Below are 21,557 nucleotides of genomic sequence, written 5' to 3' on the forward strand. Positions count from 1 at the left end.
AATAAAGTGAATATGAAAGAAAATACAGTAAATTGCTTAAACTCTCTGTTCACAGTCGGTGACAGATTATAACTTTGGTTGATAGCCACCGCTTAAAGTATCAATTTGGTATGATTATGTACGTAATTTAATTGAAAATTGTAATTACCGTAATAAATTTGTTTCAGTGTGTGATTTGTCATCTACCGTTTATTGGAGGAATCCATTTACACCAATATGTAACCCAAAGCAGTTGGTTGAGTACATTGTAATGGACATTGATATACTCAAAGAGCATGTAAGTATATTATACTGTGTAGTATTCACATTCTTTTTTTTAATAATAAAGGGACTAGAGCTATGATATATAAAAAAATATGTTTAGAAAGAGGACAAGTGGACTCCTAAAAATGAGAAATGAGATCCCTGTTGAATTACGTCAACAAAAAATGGAGAGACTTAGTACAAGACGATAAAATATAAAATAAATAATACAATCACACAGTAAGCCTGTAATATTTTATGTGAAACATATCGGTAGAATTGCTGATCAATGCTCTTTTTAAATGATGATAATCGATAATCGGCGCAAGTTGAAGATAACACTATTTTGCACATCGTGCATGTATCAATTAATTCAAAATGGGTGACGATTATTTAACTTAGTCTTTCTGAATGAGTTTTAATTTAAGAAAAAGAAAATCATTATGCAAATAATTAATCAGATTTAACATCTCTATGAGGTACTGAAAAGTACTTCTAGATTTAAATAGGATTTTTGGATTATTTTCTTATTTTTGGTTTGTAGTGTCACAGTAAGGATCTAATAGTATTTGGGTATGTTATTAAGGACTTATTTTTTTTAGGAAAAGAAAGCATTCCCTGGCCAAGGCATGGTTCCAGTAAGCATGTGGTGGCAGACGTGTGGGTTGTCAAAGCCAGTGAGCTCGGCTTGGATGTCAGTCCAGTTCACACTAGGACACATTTGGGTCATATTCTGAAACCTGGTATACAGTTCTGGGGTAAGTCATCTTAATAACGGCCATCTGGCGCTTTTTTAATAAAAACCTATTTCTTCTTTTATTGCGTAAAGGAAAAAGGAAAAAATTCTCTTTTCCTTTACGCAATAATCTTGTGAAACTTCACCCCTGCTTCCATACGTTTCAGTATTTACATATCTAATAAGTTTAGGGTTTAATTTTTTAACCAAATCAAAATAGCATCGCACAAATACGGTTAATTGCGGGATGATATCTAAAGATAGAGATAGCGTTGGCGATAAGAATAAAGGATATTCCAATCACGTTGAACTATCGTATGATTATTTTTGTCTTACGATGAGAAAAGCATCGTATCATCGTAAAATCTTTGCCAACCGGGTGGTTGCCTTCCCTCTTTGCCTTATATCCCTGAGTATTTCTGACAGGGGCCCGTCGCGAAAAGGAATTGAGTTTGTACCGCCAAGTCCTTCCTATCCTGTTACGTGTCTCATTTTGATTTTAAATCCTCGGTTACTTTATAAATTACTAGCTTAGGTATCGCCTTGGTATCGCCTTACTATCTGCGGCTGGCAAGATACTGGCTCATGTCATCAATAGCCGTCTAGTCAAGCTTGCTGAGAGCTTCCTACCAGAAAGCCAGTGCGGGTTTTCGACCAAATAGAGGCACAGTTGATGCCATATTCGTACTTAAACAGCTTCAAGAAAAATTCCTCGAACAGCATCGTGACCTCTACTTGTGCTTTGTGGACCTAGAAAAAGCTTTTGACCGGGTTCCCAGATCCACTCTTGGATTGTTCTTGAAAAACGGGGATGTCCACCAAAATTTGTTAACTTGATACGCCAGTCCACGAAGGCATGTTTGCTAGCGTACGCCATGAGGACAACTTCACGGAACGATTTCCGGTCACTAGCGGCGTCAAACAAGCTGTGTCATGGCCCCGACACTCTTTGCCATTTACTTTTCTGCGGTAATGAGTGATGCCATTGCTAAGTGTGGGGATAAGATCACCCTCAATGTCCGCATGGATAAAAGCGTCTTCGATCTGTCGCGCTTCCGAGCAAAACGCCGGATATCTACTGTCCCTGTTGCGGAGATACAATATGCCGATGATGTCTGCCTTATGGCTGGCAGTCTATCCGATCTCCAGGAATGTCTCGACCTATCTAGACGAATCGTGTCGTAAATTCGGTTTGGTAATCAGCGCATCGAAGACCCAGATACTGAAACAGCCTGCAAGGAAAACATCTGCAGACGACACGCCTGTTTACCTCAGAGGCAATCCTTTAGAGGAGGTAGGAACATTTCGGTACCTGGGTAGCCTCGTACGAAGTGACAATCGTCTCGAGTCTGAAATATCTGCAAGGATCGCTAAGGCCGCAGCAGCATTTGGTGGCTTAACCAACGTGTTTGGAAATCCCATGATCTCAAATTAGGCACTAAGCTAGCTGTATACAAAGCTATTGTACTACCTTTGCTTTTATATGCCTCGGAGACCTGGTGTCTATACAAAGGTGACATTAAACGCCTCGATATCTTCCATCTAAAATGTCTCCGAGCTATTCTCGCATACGCTGGCAAGATCGAGTTTCCAACACGAGTTCTCCGTCGATCAAACATATCGGGTATAGAGGGTTACCTTAATAAAGGGACAATTGCGCTGGTGCGGTCACGTTGTCCGTATGGAGTCCTCCAGATTACCCAAAAACTTATTTTACTCCGAGATTAGTACCGGCAAACGTCAGTCTGGAGGGCAGTATTACGATACAGAGACGTACTGAAGCGCAATCTTAAATCAGTGGGCCTGTCACCAACCTCTTGGGAGCAGCTAGCTACACAAAGACCAGAGTGGCGAAGAGCTGTTCATCAGAGCATACAAACTTTGAACAGCGGCGTCTTGAAAACTTAGACGCCAAACGCGAGCTCCGAAAATCCCGTCCCAAGCCCTCCTACAATAACACCTACAATGCGCAAGGACAACTCTACTGCGCTACTTGTGACCGCGTGTTCAAGACCAAGTTTGGTTTCGCAAGTCATATACGAGCACATGATCGAAACCAAGCTGCCAGTATATGCCAGGGTGTCGCTGTCGACGGAAACGTCTAGGAGGACATCATCATCAAATTACTAGCTTTCGCCCGCGAGGTCGGTTATATCGCGTTTCCAAGAGAACTCTTCAAAAGTCCGGGATAAAAACTCCTATCCTATGTTCTTTTTCAAGGTCAACTCTATCTATATCAAATTTCGTTAAAATCAGTTCAGTGGTTTGACGTGAAAGCGTAACAGACAGACAGACAGAGTTACTTTCGCATTTATAATATTAGTAGGGATTAATATTAATAATTGTTAAAAAATCAAATGCTTTTAATTTATTTTACATTGGGTTGATCGCATTCTGATAGGATTTATAGATAACAGCTGATTTGATTCAACAGTTGCTATTAAATTTCGTCATAACTTAAAAATGCAGGTATCCTTCGATACGCATTGAAAAAGACAAAATAATATACTTATATTTGCGCTAAATGCGAATGATTCTAAACCCAATTAAACAACGAGATAGTTGTAATAACCTTGTCTGCAATTATGTTCAGAAAGTTGTTTGTTAATTTTCCTTAACATTGTGTTTTTATTTTGCTTTTTTTACCGTCGAGACGCGTCTTTTGACAATCAAATTCTGATAAGTTAATAAGGACAGATTTGATTTAATCACAGATATTGAATTTCGACATACCTTAAAAAAATAAAGAATAACATTCCTTTATGGTAACGATATTATAATCTTTTAATATATCTTTGTCTGTATCTCTGCATACTATTATAAAACAAAGTACTCGTAACGTCTGTGTTTCTAGAAAATGCAAGTAATAAAAAAAACACGAACAGACTTTTATATAGTTTTCACCTATGAAGGAAGTGATCCAAACGATGGTTTGACTATATTATAAGACAATGTTTTGTTTAAGTTGTTGAAATATGACGGTAAATGCATACCTAGAAAAATCTACCTCCATTTGTAAGTTTACACATGCAGAAAAGTTCAAGACTCTTTCCAAATGAAAGTAATGTACTTATTTTTTTGTAGTCTACTAAGTTGTATCCCGGAATAACATCCCTAAATACTTTGCGTGTCTATTTCAATACCTGTCGTACCTGATATGTACAAAAAATATGTTGACAAAATGATTCAATTTCAGTTACAACATCGGCGATTCCAACGTTAACGATTCGAACTTCGACAAACTGGACCCCAGTTTAGTTCCAGACGTGTTTCTGGTCAAGAAGTTCTACGGCGAGAAGTCGGCTAGACGTCGTGCGCGTGCCTGGAAACTGAAACATATGGCCGAAGAGCTGCATGAAGGCCTTAGCTCTACAAATGAGTAAGTATCAAATCTGGCATTTCTTTTAGGGCCGATTTTTCAATCATCAGTTAACTTTTATCTGAGAAATAAATATGGCCGTCTGACATATTTTCTACTCAAAAGCTGTCAAACATATTCGTCAGATTTCTAGCGATTGAAAAATCGGCCCTTATAGTAATTAACACACGAACAAGCTAAAACCTTAGTAATCGGTCAGATTCCTTATTATTTATCAAAAAAACAAAGAGAAATATTATGTGAAGAAGTTTTAAGTAATAAATCGAGAGAAATGTTGTTTTATAAACTCGAGTACTAAAGTAAATATTTAAATAAATAACATTTATCATAAGGGCCCTTGACATACATGGCCATCTTGTGATATTTCGTAATTTAATAGTAAACAAAAATGTGAGGATTAATAAATATGTACTTGAATGATAAACCTTACTGATTGATTGTGTAATTTGTGATCAATACGTCAGCAAAAACATGCAATATTTCTCTGTCAGAAATGCAATCGGCTAAGATAAATTGCATTAGGCGCCCATTTGTATATGTTTCGTTCAAGTAAATTAATGCAAAACGTTTTTTCAGGGACTACAACGATTTCTTGGATGACTTAGAAGAGGACCCAGCTTTCAGGCAAAACGTGAATATATTCAAGGATGAACAGAAAATACCAGTCGACACGGATGAGATCGACCCGTCGCTACCTCGCATCACATTGGCTGAGATGTTGGACGACTTGGTCATCGAAGACGTGGACATGACCGAAGTCTAAATATGTTTTTTATGTTGAAGTTAATATAAAATTATTAACAATATTTGATGTTTCTTTTACACTAAAGGTCAAGTGGTAAACATGAGGTTTGACGTTTCGGGGGAGAGTACCGGATTGCTAGATTAGATAATAAGAATGATTTTACGAATAAATATGAATTTTATCAAACATAAAATGTTTGCACGTGTGAATTTCACCATCAGAAGTAACACTTGTGTCTGAGAAGTGACAAAATATCCACAGTCCAACTTAGTAACCTAGTAGATATGTGAACGTTAGTGTAATATGTTTTATATAAGGAAGGAATATCTACGAAATGAAGTTGCAAGTTAAGTTTTTAATTCCAAGACAAAAGTGCAATCGAATAATGGAAACATTTTCATATGATAATATAACGGGGTCTTGCTAAAACTGTACCTAAAAAAGTATATATCACTGCAACCTAGATACACGATGTAGAAGACCCCCTTGAAAGACGATGACCTGTGCGCAATGTTGGGCATTAATATTCATAGTGCATTGTCTCACCTATCTGTCAAAAGCCCAGGTCAGAATCCTTTTTACCTTCAAAGTACAAGATTAAAGATTACATACAACCAGACAACCTACTTAAACTGTCATTCTCAGTTCAAAATGATCGATGGCGGATAAACTTAATCTATTGCCGATAATTTAGATACCTATACAAACAAATACAGTGCATTTAGGAAGTAAGTGGGCGGTACGTGTGATACACTCAAATTATGTGTGATGTTCAGCCGGTGCTAAGTTCAGATTGCTAATCATTTTAGAGTTGTGTGGAGTGTCTAAATCAAAGCGAGTTGATCAAACCAACGTCTAGTGAAGTGATGATATACGTCAATAAATAGGGTTATCTGGTAATCTAGTCCGTGTAAAACCCGCATCTGTAATTGAAACTAACGAAAACACGAGAATTCCGATCGCCTCACACCTGATATCAGTTAATCTATATAAAGATGGAGTAAATACTTAATTAGTGGTCATTGTTATACGATACGGCGGACAAGATGAGGGTGCTCACAATCGCAGTAGCCTTGTTGGCCACGACTGTTGCTTCAGAGCTGATATCCTCGGGTAAATAATTGCTGGTTAATTTATTAGTCAAACTCTACAGATACATGGAGCACTGAGCATTGAATTGTGTTGTGTTCTAGATGGCATAGAAGATTTATTCAGGAGACACGCAAGAAACGAATTAAGTCTGATAGAAAATGAAAAACTCCAGGATATTATTGAAATACTTTATAGACCGGAACATTTTTCGACCGAATCACTGGAAAATGCACGCGAAAGTAGAGCGGTGAGAGCTTTCTTTTTATGCATAATTATTATGGGTTCCTTGTGCCAGTATTTCTAATTCTGTTTGTCCTATACGTGTATCCCAGATGTAAACTTAACAACAAAGCAGTTAACATTTTTATATTAAATTTCATCTGTGTAGTTTATCATTAGTTCTCCTCTTTTTCTATTTATTAAGGACAAGCGAAACTACAGTCATGCCGACTTAAATTAACGTTTCCAAATTGCTTGAAAAATACCATCTTGAAATAAAAAAAAATCATTTTGGTTTAGGATTGCTTTAGTCGTCCTGTCCAAACCGTCCTGACCTGTCTTGTCCTTGGTCATTATTCAGACATATTTTCCCTCTGTACAACTTCCTGACCAGAATCGTTATTGACGATGCCAACGACGTAAAACCCTTTCATTTGACGGCGGATCTCGGTTTACAGTGATTTCAATCATGGCTAGATATATGGCCCACTATTACAATTTTTGTTATTTAGAAGAAGTTAGGACTAATGCAGATATATCCCTTTTTGCGAAAGCTGAAACTAGACTCTTTTCCAATAATTAATAGGATACATCGATAATAGACAATAACTAGTACGATAACACCAGCTGCGAAATTGTACAATGGTCATTCCCCGCCCAGCAACATGACTGTTTCAAAGTCATGAAATAAAAAATACGTTCGGCACTTTTCGAAAGTCTAAAGTCGACATTGGACAGCACCCTGATTTGCCTGCCCTTCACCGCTTTGTAACTGCTCTAGCTGTAAAGGAGAAACGGTGCTGAAAACTAGTAAACACAACACGCTGCCATTCCAATTAAACAAGATTAAATGTATAAAAAACAGCATACATTTATAAAGGGAACATGATATTTAAAGTGCCTGAGGTCAATTGTATTCAAAGTTTGAGGGGGTAACCCACCAGAAGCCAACAATATCAGTTCTCGCAAAAGAATTTTTATTGCGCTTAAGTGATAAGCTCGGTTCTTGCAAAGTAATGCTATATCTAGTACGAGTAATTCCTTAATTCCTTGGATTACTTATCGATAAATAATTTAATTAGCCATATACAAAAAAAAATATAGCTAATTACACAATAATCGGATTGATACGGTATTTTCATGCTACTCTTTCCTACACAACAATTAAACTGATGTTTTGATACCAACGCTGCAACGTCATAAAACATACATACTTCTTATAGTTCTGCAAACATTTCAATTAGGGTAACTATAGTACCTAGGTCCTGCAGTAATTAATGTGTGATTTTCTTCCCTAAGAGATCTTTCCTTATTATCTTCCCTAGTTTAGACATGTAACCTACCTACATGTATTTTTGATAAAAAGCGGTGACGTCCCGCCGAAATCGAAACCACCTGGTACACGGTTTAAAATACATAACGCTTATTTCATTTCTGATAATAAACGCTTGATATCTGGACTAAAATTTGACTTTGCCCATTACATCATAATATGTCGAATATGTGTAGTGAGCAAGTACTAATCCAAGGAAATCGTTTCATTTCAGTCCTTGGATTGTTTAATTTGCCGAAGTGCATTTGCTGTAGTATTTGAAGATGTCAAAAATGGGAAGACCGACGAAGAGATCTCAGAAGCTGTCATAAGCCTTTGCACATCATTAAATATTGAAACGTATAATGTTTGTTCAGGAATTGTACCTCTAAATATAGTAAGTACCTATTTCTATTTTTGGAATTGAAAGATACACTTACCTACCCATATGTTCGCCGATTGGCCACGCGGTCCATATTATATCTACTAAAACAAAGTTACGCCTATATTTTATCGTTTTTTAATAGTTTCTTTATATTTAGTTCTTAATCAGCGAATGAAATTAAACAATAATGATTTTTGTTTAGCCCATAATTACTCACATAATAAGAACAACTCCAGAAGCAACGCCGAGATCGTTTTGTGGACTAGTTCTGCAAACCGTGGGAAACCCAAACATCTGCGTTATAGAAGACCCAAGATTCGAATGGCAAGTGGAAATACCGGAGAAAACTACAGTAACCAACGTGAGTACCGGGTTTGGTGAAAATGCCTTTAAATGATAATTGATTCCAGAAAACCTTTTTTGCTTAATTTAGATCGAAATACACTGCTGTACAAAAAATAAATTATAAGAAAGTAGAGATTTAAGATTGGTTTTCAAAATATTGAATTTTTTTACCCCTCAATAAAACAGATAAAATTAAATATTTAATTACCTAGCCATATCAGATCTTTATACTCGTAGCATTTGTTCTCATCCGTTCCGCTATTCTTTCTGTTACATACGTTACTTTCATGTCTCTTTTATATTTGTTTTTGTTACGCAGAAACAATAACATGTTGCTTTTCGCAGGTCCCTTCCGCTGAAGCTAAGCCGTATAAGGCTGTGGTCATCACAGATACGCACCTCGACCCGCTATACGAAGCGTTCGGTGTTGGCGATTGCGATGAACCGACATGTTGCCGAAAGGGACAAACTGCTGCCAAACATTTCGAGTACAGAACCAATATAGATGAATCAGTAATCAAAGAAACAATTGTCAATGATAACGGGCAAGTTATGCTGGATCTGAGTATGGCGCCAAAGATACGTGAGCTAAAGAAGTCAACGCGAACGAGATTCTTAACTAATAGGGACTCGGCACCAGCCGGTTTCTGGGGAGATTACAGAAGCTGTGACTCGCCAATTTGGGCTGTTGACAACGTTATTGAGACTATTGCAGATACACACAAGGTACGTTTAGTTAATAGTATACAAGTTGATGAATACTAAATATAGGAAGCTTATTATGTATCACTCCCGCAAAGCGCGTGTTTGGAAAGTTGCTTTTTTAAACAATGACGTCACATAGCTCTTATACGACAAGAATGCATCAACGGAATCAGAAATCCTTGGACCGATAAACTGGGTTTATTATTCAGAAAAGTAAATAATAATTCACCATCTAGAAAATAATTTATTAATTTATTGCAGAATATCGATGTAGTATATTACATTGGTGACACAATCGACCACGGCGTGTGGGAGACATCCTACGAGTTAATCAGTGAGATGAACCGTCATTTAATTGAAAAAATAAGAAAAAGCTTCGGAGACGACGTAAAAGTTTTGCCAGTCATCGGTAATCATGAATCTCAACCTACAAACCAGTAAGTTGAAATTATAAATGTTTTTCTGGGACATTGCAATACATTTTATCGATAAAGATATCGAAACCGGAAAACCTAAATGGTATGCATATCAGATCCGACTTCAATAGAATAAAATTTAAACCACTACTTCAAGTTAACTCCGTCGTGTTTATTATTTGGATACACCTACTTACTATCCGTATCTGGATAAAACTGGCCTTAGCGTCCAAAATTGTAATCAACTTATAAAAAACAAGAGTTCTTAAAAAAATGGAATTGGTTTTTCTACAAAAGCTTTTCTTGTTTACATGTAGAAGTATGTATACTCTGTAATCAAAAGCAGTATTAAAATTACGACCGGGATTTTCTAATATACGAATCATTAAAAAAATATAACTTATTATTAATACTTTCAGATTTGCACCGGCATCTGTAACAGGCGCATACATAAACACAACTTGGCTATATGACGAGCTTGCTGAAAAATGGGGATTCTATTTAACTGAAGACGCAAAAGTGACTCTACGCGAACGCGGAGAATTCTCCATGCTTATCCGACCAGGACTAAGAGTTATCACTTTGAACAACAATGTTGCTTACAAATATAACTGGTGAGAATTATTTTCATAAGTTAGTGCATAATCGATATAGGTACGATAATCAGTTGTAAAATATTGCTCTTATCACAATCATTTTGATTGAAGTCACGGTAGAAAGTAGGTACAGAAGTGTAGCAGGGGCGCCACTATTGCATCACAAAAAATTGTCATAGATTTTCTCGAAGCACAGTGGCGCCACTACCGACTTGTAATGTCGCCACTGAACCGTTTTCTGTCGTCATTGTTTTAAAAGCGCCCGACACGTCGAAGACCGAAGACGGAAAAATAGACTTGCCTATTAAATATTCGGACACGAATGAATCATCATCATCATCTCAGCCTATCGCCGTCCACTGATTAACGAATGAATAACAATTTCTAAATCTTTGCACCCAAAATTAATGTTTCATAAATTCGAATACAGTACGAATTTTAAATATCAACCAAAAGTAAGTTCAATATTTTATTTCAATATTTTTATTTTCCTTTTTGTATGTTTCGAATCGCTGAGGCATTCACTTGACAGGATTTTAGATAGCTTAATATTGAATTATTTTACAGGTGGGTTGTATATGATCCAGTGGACGCCAAAAAACATTTGGACTGGTTGATATCAGAGCTACACAAAGCGGAGTTAGCCGGTGAGAAGGTTCACATCCTGGCTCACATCCCGCCCGGCGTGCACGACCTCACTAAGACATGGACACGAGAATACAACAGGATTGTGAACAGGTAAACAGGTCAACATAGTTAATTAATAGCAACAACAACAAATATGCTTTGAGGAAGATCAGAAAACATTGAAATTATTATCTAAGAGACTACTTCATCTATACTAATATATAAAGCTGAAGTTTGTTTGTTTGAACGCGCTAACCTCAGGAACTATTGGTTCGAATTGAAAAAATATTTTTGTGTAGAATAGACCATTTATCAAGGAAGGCTATAGGATCTCAAATAACATCACGCTGCGACGAATAGGAGCGAAGATACAACGGAAAATGTGGAGAAAACGGGGAAAATTATTCCTCTTTGAGGGCTTCCGTTGCATGCGCTGCGAAAACGGTTCAAGATCTTCTAACCACGTGGACGAAGTCGCGGGCAACAGCTAGTTTTGCAATAAATTGAATATAACATTAACTGTCCAAATACCTGGATGTTATTAGACACCACATTGATTACTGCGTGCGACGCGCCTTGCGTAAAAATACCTCCAGAGAATATTGACCGTACACGGGGAGTACATGGGCGTCTTTGCATCAAACCACCAACAACCAATTAAGATCCTTACTGCGAGAGTTGTTTTTCATTTTAGAAAAAACAAAATCACCAACCTTAGAATTGCCGTCCACGTAACAATACTACATACATGCAAAATACACAGTAATAAACTAAATATGTTTTATTGCTTAAAGGTTTTCATCAACAATTGCTGCTGAATTCAACGGCCACACGCATTCGGACGAGTTTAAAATATTCTACAGCCCTGACGATAGGCCGATAAACGTAGCATGGGGCGGTGGTAGTGCTACGAGCTACACAAACTACAATCTCAACTACAAAATTGTTGACTTCAATGGCGCCACCTACGTAAGTATTAAAAAAGAACATTCTGGTATTTAACTGTCGAGAGATAAGTTTCTTCACAAAATTTCTCAGCTCTATAAATGGGCTCCGGTCGGGTTTCAATTAATCGGTGTAGTCTTCATACTACTAAGTCCCACTATGAGCGGTTGATCTCGTAGACGTCAAATATCGAGGCCCGTACGTCGCGTTGTCCAAGCGTTTCCTCTGCATTTAATCGAACGCATAAACGCCTGTATGACTCTAGTATGAAAAAGTAGTAAGACGTTATAGCTATTTTGTTTTTTCAAGTCCGCATTTAATTGATAAAGCTTTTCATGTCAAAAATCTCGTTCGATTTCAAGCTCAATTTTGAGCCTAGAAAACTATAATCCTTATTTAACAAGATAGTGTGCCCTTATCCATATTTCATGAAATATTTACATACTGGATTTAAAAATATAATTTGCAGGCACCCGAAAGCATCGCGAATTACGTATATAATCTCACAGAAGCAAACCTCACTCCACACCGTCCGCCACATTGGTTCCAACTCTACGACATGAAGAACACGTTCGGACTAACCGATCTATCCGCCAAGTCAATGGACAACCTAGTCCATAAAATGGTGACCACAAACAAGGAATATTTAGATATGTATGCTGCGTTTTTCTCGAAAGTGAGCGACACTCGTTGGCCAACTTGCAACGATTGGTGCAAACTCGATAACCTTTGTAAAATTGTCGTAACCGTATTGTGGGAGCGACAAAAATGTGAAGAATTACGTGACATATTCTATTCATCGAATTAGAACTTAAGTGCCATATTTTTTTTTATTATATAGTATTAAAACGCAACCTAATAAAAGATCTAATTATAAAAAGAATTTGATTTATTTATGAAAAAACAGTACATTACTCGATTTTTTTATCATCACGACCTACCTATTTGGATATTACGTGTTGAATTAAGGATCCTTCAGATTGGGACCGAGATGGTGTACAAAACGCCTGAATAAATAAGCATTGCAACCGAAATCATGTATGTTTACTTTTTGCTAATATTTAAACTTGCTTACAAATATTTAAAAACAAATTAAGAATACTTGTATTCTTTTTTATTAATGCATAAGCCCACAGTGCTTCAATATTAATTCCTAACAGAGTGTATCTCTATATTCATACAATGTTATTTTTTACTTTCAGAAAGGGTTAAAGTAACCATGTATCGACAGAATATTACAATGAGAAATGCAGCTTTGTGATAGTAAGTAATAAGGCAAAGTGTTCCAATATCATCAAAACCAAATAATACGATTTGTCAGGTATGTCTTCAGGATGCGGGTGTCTGAAGGATTGCAACACATTGCCATACACCGACACAAAATCTCGGATGACGTAGCACTTCGATTTAGATTTATTCAGTAAGAGTGACACTACGTATTCTCCTCCCCCGAGGGAGTGCGAGTCCATGAAGATGCCCCCGCCTTACCAAAAACATTTTTTTATTAATTAATAATGTCATTGGACAAGTTGTTTCATGATAAAATAATAATTTTAAAGACACTTTCGCTTTATATAATTATCACATTTGAATGAGTCACAATTGTTTGACTGACTGGCAATAAAACGTGACAAATAGAGATAGGGTTAATTAATCTATATATGTAGATCTTGATCGTGTACTTAATACGTACCTACACATAATTAGTCACCTGTTCATGAATGCCTCAATACAACGATTATAATCGATGAAATTAACTGTCTGTCTATATTATCAATAGAATACTTTTTTATTTGAATTTTTGGATCTGTTATCTCTCTTTCTATTTTTCTTATACGGTTAACCCATAAAAAAATATTATAATGAGGGATTACGCGATTTTTACAAGTCTCCAAGTTATAATTATGCTACAGGTTAACTGACAATATTGACTTCAACGCCATCTTGGGGTCAATTGTAGGTAGATAAACTTCCCATCCACTTTAAAAAGCTTCACCGTTGTTTTAAAAGTGAGCAAGTGAAAATATGAGCAAAAAATGTTTTTAAGCACAAAAACGGAATTATATGGATTTGTAAGCACAAGGTACCGATTAAATCCCAATGCGTCTTTGTGAGAGTTATATGGTACTTTCTGTATTTTTCACAAAAAGTACTGACTAACTGAGAAAGGGAAATCAACGTAAGGAACCCCAAATTTCCGAGTCTACGAAATCGCCCATTCGCAGTGACGACCGAGTAATGCTCAGACTTTACAGGCTGTTATAATTATATAATTACGTATTTTATGGGGAAAGTAGTTCACATCCGTGTAAACAAGCGTTGCTTAAATATTTTTAGGTTTTAACCTTATAAAAAAAGTGAATCTCAAGAAGTCCAAGGGGATGTCTGGGTTCAAGAAGCCCAAACAGTAACTAGACGTTTATGCTACATCTAACATGAATTTTCAAGCTGCATTACTTCGCTTATCTGCCAATAGTCTGAGATAGAAACTGATTGCCTTCGAAAATTGTACAATTACAGATCGAAGATTACGTACAACGTAATAAGCTGTCATCTTAGATAAAATGATCGATGGTGAGTTATCTATTGACGATAAATTATACAAAACCAATTTACTAATGCATTTTAGCAAGTGGGCAAAGCGTGCGTTACACTCAAAACTGTGTGATGATCATCCGGGCCTAAGTCGAGCTAGTTGTAGACAAACAATAAAAAAAAAACGAGATCATTCGGAAACTTGAAACAGTTTGATCAAACCTTCATCTCAAGTGTTGTGATAGAGATAAATAGGTTTATCTAGTACGCGTAGTACCCGCATCTGTAATTGAAACTAAAAAAAAATGTACAAGTATTTCGATCGCCTCGCATAGCTGATATCGGGTTAATCTATATAAAGATGGAATAAATATACACTTATTTATCAGTCATTGTTGTACAATCAAGCAAGCAAGATGAGGGTGTTAATAATCGTAGCAACGTTGTTAGCTACGACTTTCGCTTCAGAACTAATATCTTCGGGTAAATAAATTCCACGTAATTATTAGAATACAATTACAGTTCCAGGAAAGTGTTACAAATTCTGTGTTGTGTTTTAGATGAAGTAGAAGATTTGTTCAGGAGATACGCGAGAAACGACCTAAGTCCCACAGAAAACGATAAACTACAGGATATTATTGAATTACTTTATAGGCCGGAACATTTGACTACTGAATCGCTTGAAAATGCGCCCGAAAGCAGAGCGGTAAGAAGTATTTTTTATTCCTATCAGGACTATTTATCGAACTACTTAAAACTTTGTAATTTTGATTCCGTTTACGAGTTGTTGTGATCTGATTCAGAAAGATTTTTAGAAGCTAGAAACTTCGCAAGGCGTGTTGTGTAAGATTCTAGGTTAATAGATGAAATAGAAACTGTGTGAGATGACATTTTATGACTATGAGATACAGATAATCTATCCATCAGAAAAAAAATGTCGTCATATCCATGAAAAATAATATTTAGTTAGGTATTTCTGACTTTTCTTTAAAAGGATAGTCTAAAGTTGATAAATGTAGTAGTTCCGGAATGGCACTTCATGACGCCACGAATTTGCGCTGAACAAAATGAATAAATGCCTAGTCATCACCTATATATTACTCTTCTATTATACTCATAATATAGAAGGATTTGGGGAGGCCTTTGCCCAGCAGTGGGACACAGTGGGCTATATATGTACTCATAACTCAGTATTACAAAAATTACAACAGCCTACTTTCGTACGTATTATTCCCATTATAATAAAATTCCGCGACGTAACTGGGATTAACCATTGAATATCAATGAAAAACAGACCTTATTGCTTAAGGTTTAAATCTAAAAATTTCAAAGGCTTATATCAGAATTTCGCCGCCTAATTTCGCAACATACAAAATATAAAACTTGTATGACATATAATATCAATTTTAATAATGGTTAAGATCTCCATAAGTAATTATCATCGACTTCATTTATCGCAATAAAAAATGTTTGTTATCCAACTCATGGTAAATATAGCGATAAAAACAACGGACTTCAAATAATATATGTATCTATTAATTCCTTGGTAATCAAAGGAATTAATTGATAATTTACTTTGATAATAACTGACTAAAAATTACACGAATTATGATCCATGAATACTTCATACAGAGCAAAAATGAACTTTAGAACTAACTGTAGATATTAACACATTTGAATCTAATTTGAATCCCGGAAGCACCCAGAAAAGCCTAATAATTAATTAATTATTAGATTTTTGTTAGGATATAATTGATATTCTGCATTTTTTCTTGGTCGGTACAGTTATAATATAAATCCTAATAGTTCCCACGTTTTTAAACACTCACTTCTCTTTTTAGAGTTTGGATTGCTTAATATGCCGAAGTGCGTTTGCTGTTGTGTTCGAAGATGTCAAAAATGGGAAAACGGATGAAGAAATCTCAGATGTTGTTGTAAATCTTTGCAGTTCTTTAAATATTGAAACATACCACGTTTGCGCTGGAATTGTACCGTTAAATATCGTAAGTACTGAATTAAATATTGTATAATGCTCGTTCGTTATTTTCAAGAAAAAATCATACACTCATCTTGTAACGAATATATTTATATTATGTCAATGTTGTTTTAGCCCATAATAACCCATATAATAAGAACAACGCCTGAAGCTACACCTAGAACGTTTTGTGGACTCGTTTTGCAAAAAGTTGGAGACCCGAACTTCTGCGCTGTAGATGATCCACGATTCGAATGGCAAGTGGAATTACCCGAAAAAACAGAGCTTGATAATGTAAGTAGTGGCGGATTGCCGTTCAATCGGGGTATGAGAGTACAGGAACAGAGAGAGCATTTGTCTGTTGTATCTGTATGTTCCCTGCAGCTGCAGGCTGGTGTCTTGGAATTGGACACTAGCCAAAATCAGTAAAGTCATTTTATGGATAGCCGATTGCTTGAGGTCACCACGCCAAACCCACTGAGCGCGACGTGTCGCGGGTTCAAAGCGCGGAGAACAAGCATTTTGAAATCCACGAATGCTTGTCCTCAATCCTGATTCTGGGTGCTTTATGCATGTGACTTGCATATTTGTGTACAACCCCCGCAACACAAGGAATAAACTCTTCAAAGGGGAATTGATAAAAAAAAAACTAAAAATAATAATAACCTGCTACAATTGACTATACCTTAATACATTTTTACCAGATTCCCGCCGCTGACATAGAACCATACAGGGTAGCAATTATTGCCGACGCTCATATCGACCCGCTTTACGAAGCGTTTGGTGTTGCCAACTGCGATGAACCAGTGTGCTGTCGAAAGGGACAAACTGCTGCCAAACACTTTGAGTACAGAACAAACATAGATGAGTCAGTAATCAAAGAAACTATTGTGAATGATAACGGAAAAGTTATGCTGGATCTGAGTATGGCGCCTATGATACGTGAGCTGAAGAAGTCTACGCAAACAAGATACTTAACTAACAGGAATGATGCTCCGGCCGGTTATTGGGGCGACTACAGGAAATGCGATACACCGATTTGGGCAGTTGATAACGTTATTGATGAGATTACAGAATCACATAAGGTATATTACCAGTTACCACCGAGTGAGCCTTTTACGGCACTGTGGAATAGAAGATGATCACTCCGGTTTAATAATTATTTGCCTCTATCTTGCAGAACATCGATGTAGTCTATTACATTGGAGACACAATCGACCACGGCGTATGGGAGACCACATACGACTTAATCAAGGACATGAACCGTCGTTTACTACAGAAAATAAGGACAAGTTTCGGAGAGGACGTGTTAGTTCTACCGGTAATTGGAAACCATGAATCTCAACCAACCAACCAGTAAGTTAAAATTATTTTTACATATAGCAAGAACTCATTCTGAGAACCTGGAATGTGTTGCATAGCACTGTATTCACGGCCCCCACAAATTTATAAGACTGCAATTTTGTTTTGAAACGTGTCGTGACTGACTTACCTGTTCAATACATTTGAGCGAATCAATCAGCATTAGCATGCGGGAAAAAACCTTCTCAACAGGCCCTGAACAGCAAACATAACCAATAACGAGTCATATCATTTTTAGATTTGCACCAGCATCCGTAAAAGGCGATTTAATAAATACAACTTGGCTGTATGACGAACTAGCTGAAAAATGGGGTTCGTATTTGAACGAAGACGCAAAAGTGACTCTACGCGAACGCGGAGAATTCTCAATGCTTATCCGACCAGGACTAAGAGTTATCACTTTGAACAACAATGTTGCTTACAAGTCTAATTGGTGAGTGCCTTTTCTGAAGTAAATGGGAGGAGGATTGGTACGCATAACATCCGTAACCAACCAGCTCAAACAGTAATACAATTAATTATTATTTTTGAGGTGTTAGATAGCATGCATTACACATTACATACATTACTTACTTATACTAATAATTAACTCTTCAGGTGGCTAGTATACGATCCATTGGACGCCAAAACACATTTGGACTGGTTGATATCAGAGCTACACAAAGCGGAGTTAGCCGGTGAGAAGGTTCACATCTTGGCTCACATCCCGCCTGGCGTGCACGACCTCACTAAAACATGGACACGAGAGTACAACAGGATTGTGAATAGGTAACTTATTCCTCTTTTTTGGACATAATAAAATAGACTTGAATTGGGTGCAAAAATAAGAAAGCATCGACGCCTGAAACTCATTGACTTCTTTATATTAGACCACGATTCTGGTAAATCGATTTTGGTTAATACTCGTACATGCTTAAAACTTTTACTAATCACTTGTAGGTTCTCATCAACAATTGCGGCTGAATTCAACGGCCACACGCATTCGGATGAGTTCAAAATATTCTACAGTCCTGACGATACGCCAATAAACGTAGCATGGGGCAGTGGCAGCGTTACAAGTTACACAAACTACAATCTTAACTACAAAATTATCGACTTCAATGGAGCTACATACGTAAGTACACAATTTTGGCAGTATTGCGGACATTTTACAATTATTGGCGGCCCCACAGAAGACATACGTGTTGTCACTGCAGCGTTTTCAAATTGTATTCAAACTAGTAGTGCCCAGCTAACGCAACACAGCGGCGCGACTGTAGCACTACCAATTTTAAGACGCTTTCTTTTTCTAATCTTACACAACAATAGATAAGTAAGGTATACTAAAATGTTAACTAATTTTATACTTACAGGCACCCGAAAGCATCATCAATTACGTATACAATTTAACAGAAGCCAACCTCACTCCACACCGTCCACCACATTGGTTCCAACTCTACGACATGAAAAACACGTTCGGACTAACCGATCTATCCGCAAAGTCCATGGATAATCTAGTCCATAAAATGGTGACCACAAATAAGGAATTATTGGATATGTACTCTGCATTCTTTTCGAAAGTGAGCGACACTCGTTGGCCGTATTGTAACGATTGGTGCAAAATCGATAACCTTTGTAAAACAGTAGTAACCGTATTGTGGGAGCGACAAAAATGTGACGAATTACGCAACATATTTTTCTCCTCTAAGTAAAATTTTATTATAATAAAAACGTGATTATAACATAGAAATGATAAAATATATAATTATCAACACGATTTGATTTATTTATGAAACAACAGTACCTTAATCTAACTTTCTACAAAATTTTACTTTATGGCTCCAATATACTTAACCAGTTTATGTTAGGTTTCCACGCCAAATCACCACTTGGGATCCTGTCCAACTGGGACACCTGAAATGGAAAATTATAAGCGTGGAATCAGAAAAATATAATAATTGGAACTATATTGCAAACCTCGACAACTACCATTTCCTGTTTATACAAATAAACATTAATTTTTACATATTTATTACAACAACCCTCAAGCAGAGAACCAAAAACCTCATTCTATCAACTTCCATTAATGCCTTTGGACTAAAGGGGACCTTTTTAACCAGTATCAGTAGTATGCTTTTATACATAAAATTAATTTATTAAATTTTGGGTACTAAATGGCTCTTATCAGAATCCATAAATTAATGATCTCATAAATTAATGACTCTTATCAGAATCCATAATAAGATGACCCGGAAGGGGAATGGTATGGTAGATTAATCTGATGGGCTTAAATTCAGGAATACTTTACTCTCTTACTAGATAACTACTCTCTCCTTAGACTATGGGGACCCAACTTCGGCAGACTCAAAATCACCTTCTATACTAAAAAATAGCTTGGAGTATTGGTTGACTCAATTACTAAATCTACCTAAAAACTTATATTCCAAATGAATGTACCTGATGTCTTATGTATTTAACAATCCTCTCAACATTTTCTGCTTTCACATCTTGAGACATAAAGTAGAATCTCCTCCAGATGGCAGCAGCTAGCACTTTGTCATCATCAAGGCCTTCATCATAAGCTACCAGAGCTGCTTGGAACTGTTCTGAGAGCTCTGAGACTTGCTTCCTGGCTATTGCTGGATTGGCACCCTGTAATAAGTCAATATATATGAAATAAAGTAACTAACAAGATAATTAAGGAACATTCTTTTATTTCATTTACAAGTTAAAGGAAAGCTAAAAAGAGTGTCAGTATTTGGTGCAGCTGTTCATAATTATGCTTCCTAAGCAATCATTATAAATAAATGCCTCTTCACATCTTTCAAAACACTAAACAATTTGAGATATAGTTTTATTAAAGTATTATAGTACCTTAAAGTGTATTCTAAATAAAAAACACAATGTTGACAATGTTCTGTACTAGCATGGTATACTTAGATTATTATGTTCATATATTTACCTCCAACAACTTTATTTTATTAGCCACATCAGCCCACAGAGCTTCAATAATGCAGTTCCTAACAAAGTGCCCATCTCCTTTTATATACTTTTTCTTTTCACTGACAGGGATTGTTACATCTTCAGCCATGTATCGGACCATTAACATCCAGACATGTAGCTCCGTGATTATGAACCAGGAGGCAAATGTGTCAGGTAGTTCCAAGCTCTCAAACCAATCGGCATATGCCACTTTTTCAGGTATTGATTCATACAGAAAATATCCTGTTAGTTTTAAACGCTGAAAAATAATTTAAATATAACCAATGTTATTTACTTATATATTTAAAAATACTGTGTATGATTAAAGATTTAAGTTAAAAATCAGAACAATACTTCCAGAAAACATTGGATCAGTGATAAACAATAATTATATTCCAAATGAGTAATGCAGTAATACCGTCTCCTGGATAACCATTTAAAACAAAAATAACTCACGGTCCTAGATTGGTCCATCCATCCAATAGCGTTCATGAACTTTTTAACATAGCTATCCTCAACAGCTACTGTATTCAGCTTTCTTGTTTGATCTTTGTTAATACATATATTATTTACACATGGCCTTACATAGTTCGCTTTATTAGTAACCCGATGATGGTGACACAAAAGCTGCAAATATAAATTACAGGTGAGACAAATAAATTATTTTAAAAATGAAATAGCAGCTCAAATGTTTAAAAGCAAGTGGTCATTTTCTTTTTTAAACATTTGAAATTCAATGATACCTACACGAGATATAGCGCGTGATCGGAACATTTTGAAATAAAATTATAATAACCCAATATCGACAAAAATCATCATGTTATGACATCGTTTTCTGGACTCATGGATGGGGTATCCATGAGATGCTAATGTCACAGTCAGATGTGGTGAAATGTCAACTCTGTCAATTCTACTACAAAAATCTTTAGTCTATGAATTTTGTGAAAGAATATACATACAACTATGCAGTATTAAATAA

General features: G+C 36.3%; 4 protein-coding genes across 4 annotated transcripts; 3 read left to right on the plus strand and 1 right to left on the minus strand.

Moving 5' to 3' along the window:
* The first annotated feature begins 161 nt into the window (after positions 1 to 161).
* LOC113506414 (60S ribosomal export protein NMD3-like) lies at positions 162 to 5,164 on the plus strand. Its single transcript, XM_026889265.1, has 4 exons — positions 162 to 277; positions 846 to 1,001; positions 4,176 to 4,358; positions 4,935 to 5,164. The coding sequence occupies exons 3-4, from the start codon at positions 4,318 to 4,320 to the stop codon at positions 5,119 to 5,121; spliced, it is 228 nt and encodes a 75-aa protein (XP_026745066.1). The 5' UTR covers positions 162 to 277; positions 846 to 1,001; positions 4,176 to 4,317; the 3' UTR covers positions 5,122 to 5,164.
* Positions 5,165 to 5,508: 344 nt separating this feature from the next.
* LOC113506411 (sphingomyelin phosphodiesterase 1-like) lies at positions 5,509 to 12,628 on the plus strand. Its single transcript, XM_026889262.1, has 10 exons — positions 5,509 to 6,216; positions 6,297 to 6,442; positions 7,962 to 8,123; positions 8,314 to 8,472; positions 8,802 to 9,182; positions 9,423 to 9,598; positions 9,997 to 10,191; positions 10,741 to 10,911; positions 11,595 to 11,769; positions 12,215 to 12,628. Exons 1-10 carry the CDS (start codon positions 6,150 to 6,152, stop codon positions 12,551 to 12,553), a joined length of 1,971 nt encoding a protein of 656 aa, XP_026745063.1. The 5' UTR covers positions 5,509 to 6,149; the 3' UTR covers positions 12,554 to 12,628.
* Positions 12,629 to 14,645: 2,017 nt separating this feature from the next.
* LOC113506410 (sphingomyelin phosphodiesterase 1-like) lies at positions 14,646 to 19,371 on the plus strand. The gene is made up of 10 exons (XM_026889261.1): positions 14,646 to 14,763; positions 14,841 to 14,986; positions 16,122 to 16,283; positions 16,391 to 16,549; positions 16,960 to 17,340; positions 17,436 to 17,611; positions 17,856 to 18,050; positions 18,215 to 18,385; positions 18,557 to 18,731; positions 18,970 to 19,371. The coding sequence occupies exons 1-10, from the start codon at positions 14,697 to 14,699 to the stop codon at positions 19,306 to 19,308; spliced, it is 1,971 nt and encodes a 656-aa protein (XP_026745062.1). The 5' UTR covers positions 14,646 to 14,696; the 3' UTR covers positions 19,309 to 19,371.
* LOC113506413 (ubiquinol-cytochrome-c reductase complex assembly factor 1) lies at positions 19,359 to 21,476 on the minus strand. The gene is made up of 5 exons (XM_026889264.1): positions 21,326 to 21,476; positions 21,035 to 21,205; positions 20,559 to 20,837; positions 20,054 to 20,248; positions 19,359 to 19,510 (listed from the first exon to the last, which is right to left on the minus strand). Exons 1-5 carry the CDS (start codon positions 21,350 to 21,352, stop codon positions 19,430 to 19,432), a joined length of 753 nt encoding a protein of 250 aa, XP_026745065.1. The 5' UTR covers positions 21,353 to 21,476; the 3' UTR covers positions 19,359 to 19,429.
* Between the last annotated feature and the right edge of the window lie 81 nt (positions 21,477 to 21,557).

This window comes from Trichoplusia ni, assembly GCF_003590095.1.
Source record: "Trichoplusia ni isolate ovarian cell line Hi5 chromosome 14 unlocalized genomic scaffold, tn1 tig00003940_group13, whole genome shotgun sequence".
NCBI classification, from domain to species: domain Eukaryota; kingdom Metazoa; phylum Arthropoda; class Insecta; order Lepidoptera; family Noctuidae; genus Trichoplusia; species Trichoplusia ni.

Excerpts from the sequence above, each read along its gene's own strand:
- LOC113506414 (XM_026889265.1), top strand. The coding sequence starts at position 4,318 with ATGGCCGAAGAGCTGCATGAAGGCCTTAGCTCTACAAATGA. Across the intron at positions 4,359-4,934 it reads GGCCTTAGCTCTACAAATGA|GGACTACAACGATTTCTTGG; the intron begins GTAAGTATCAAA and ends ACGTTTTTTCAG.
- LOC113506411 (XM_026889262.1), top strand. The coding sequence starts at position 6,150 with ATGAGGGTGCTCACAATCGCAGTAGCCTTGTTGGCCACGACTGTTGCT. Across the intron at positions 10,912-11,594 it reads TACAACAGGATTGTGAACAG|GTTTTCATCAACAATTGCTG; the intron begins GTAAACAGGTCA and ends TATTGCTTAAAG. Across the intron at positions 11,770-12,214 it reads ACTTCAATGGCGCCACCTAC|GCACCCGAAAGCATCGCGAA; the intron begins GTAAGTATTAAA and ends TATAATTTGCAG.
- LOC113506410 (XM_026889261.1), top strand. The coding sequence starts at position 14,697 with ATGAGGGTGTTAATAATCGTAGCAACGTTGTTAGCTACGACTTTCGCT. Across the intron at positions 14,764-14,840 it reads TTCAGAACTAATATCTTCGG|ATGAAGTAGAAGATTTGTTC; the intron begins GTAAATAAATTC and ends GTTGTGTTTTAG. Across the intron at positions 16,550-16,959 it reads AAAAAACAGAGCTTGATAAT|ATTCCCGCCGCTGACATAGA; the intron begins GTAAGTAGTGGC and ends CATTTTTACCAG.
- LOC113506413 (XM_026889264.1), bottom strand. The coding sequence starts at position 21,352 with ATGTTCCGATCACGCGCTATATCTCGT. Across the intron at positions 21,206-21,325 it reads GATCACGCGCTATATCTCGT|CTTTTGTGTCACCATCATCG; the intron begins GTAGGTATCATT and ends TTATATTTGCAG. Across the intron at positions 19,511-20,053 it reads TTAAATACATAAGACATCAG|GTGTCCCAGTTGGACAGGAT; the intron begins GTACATTCATTT and ends TTTCCATTTCAG.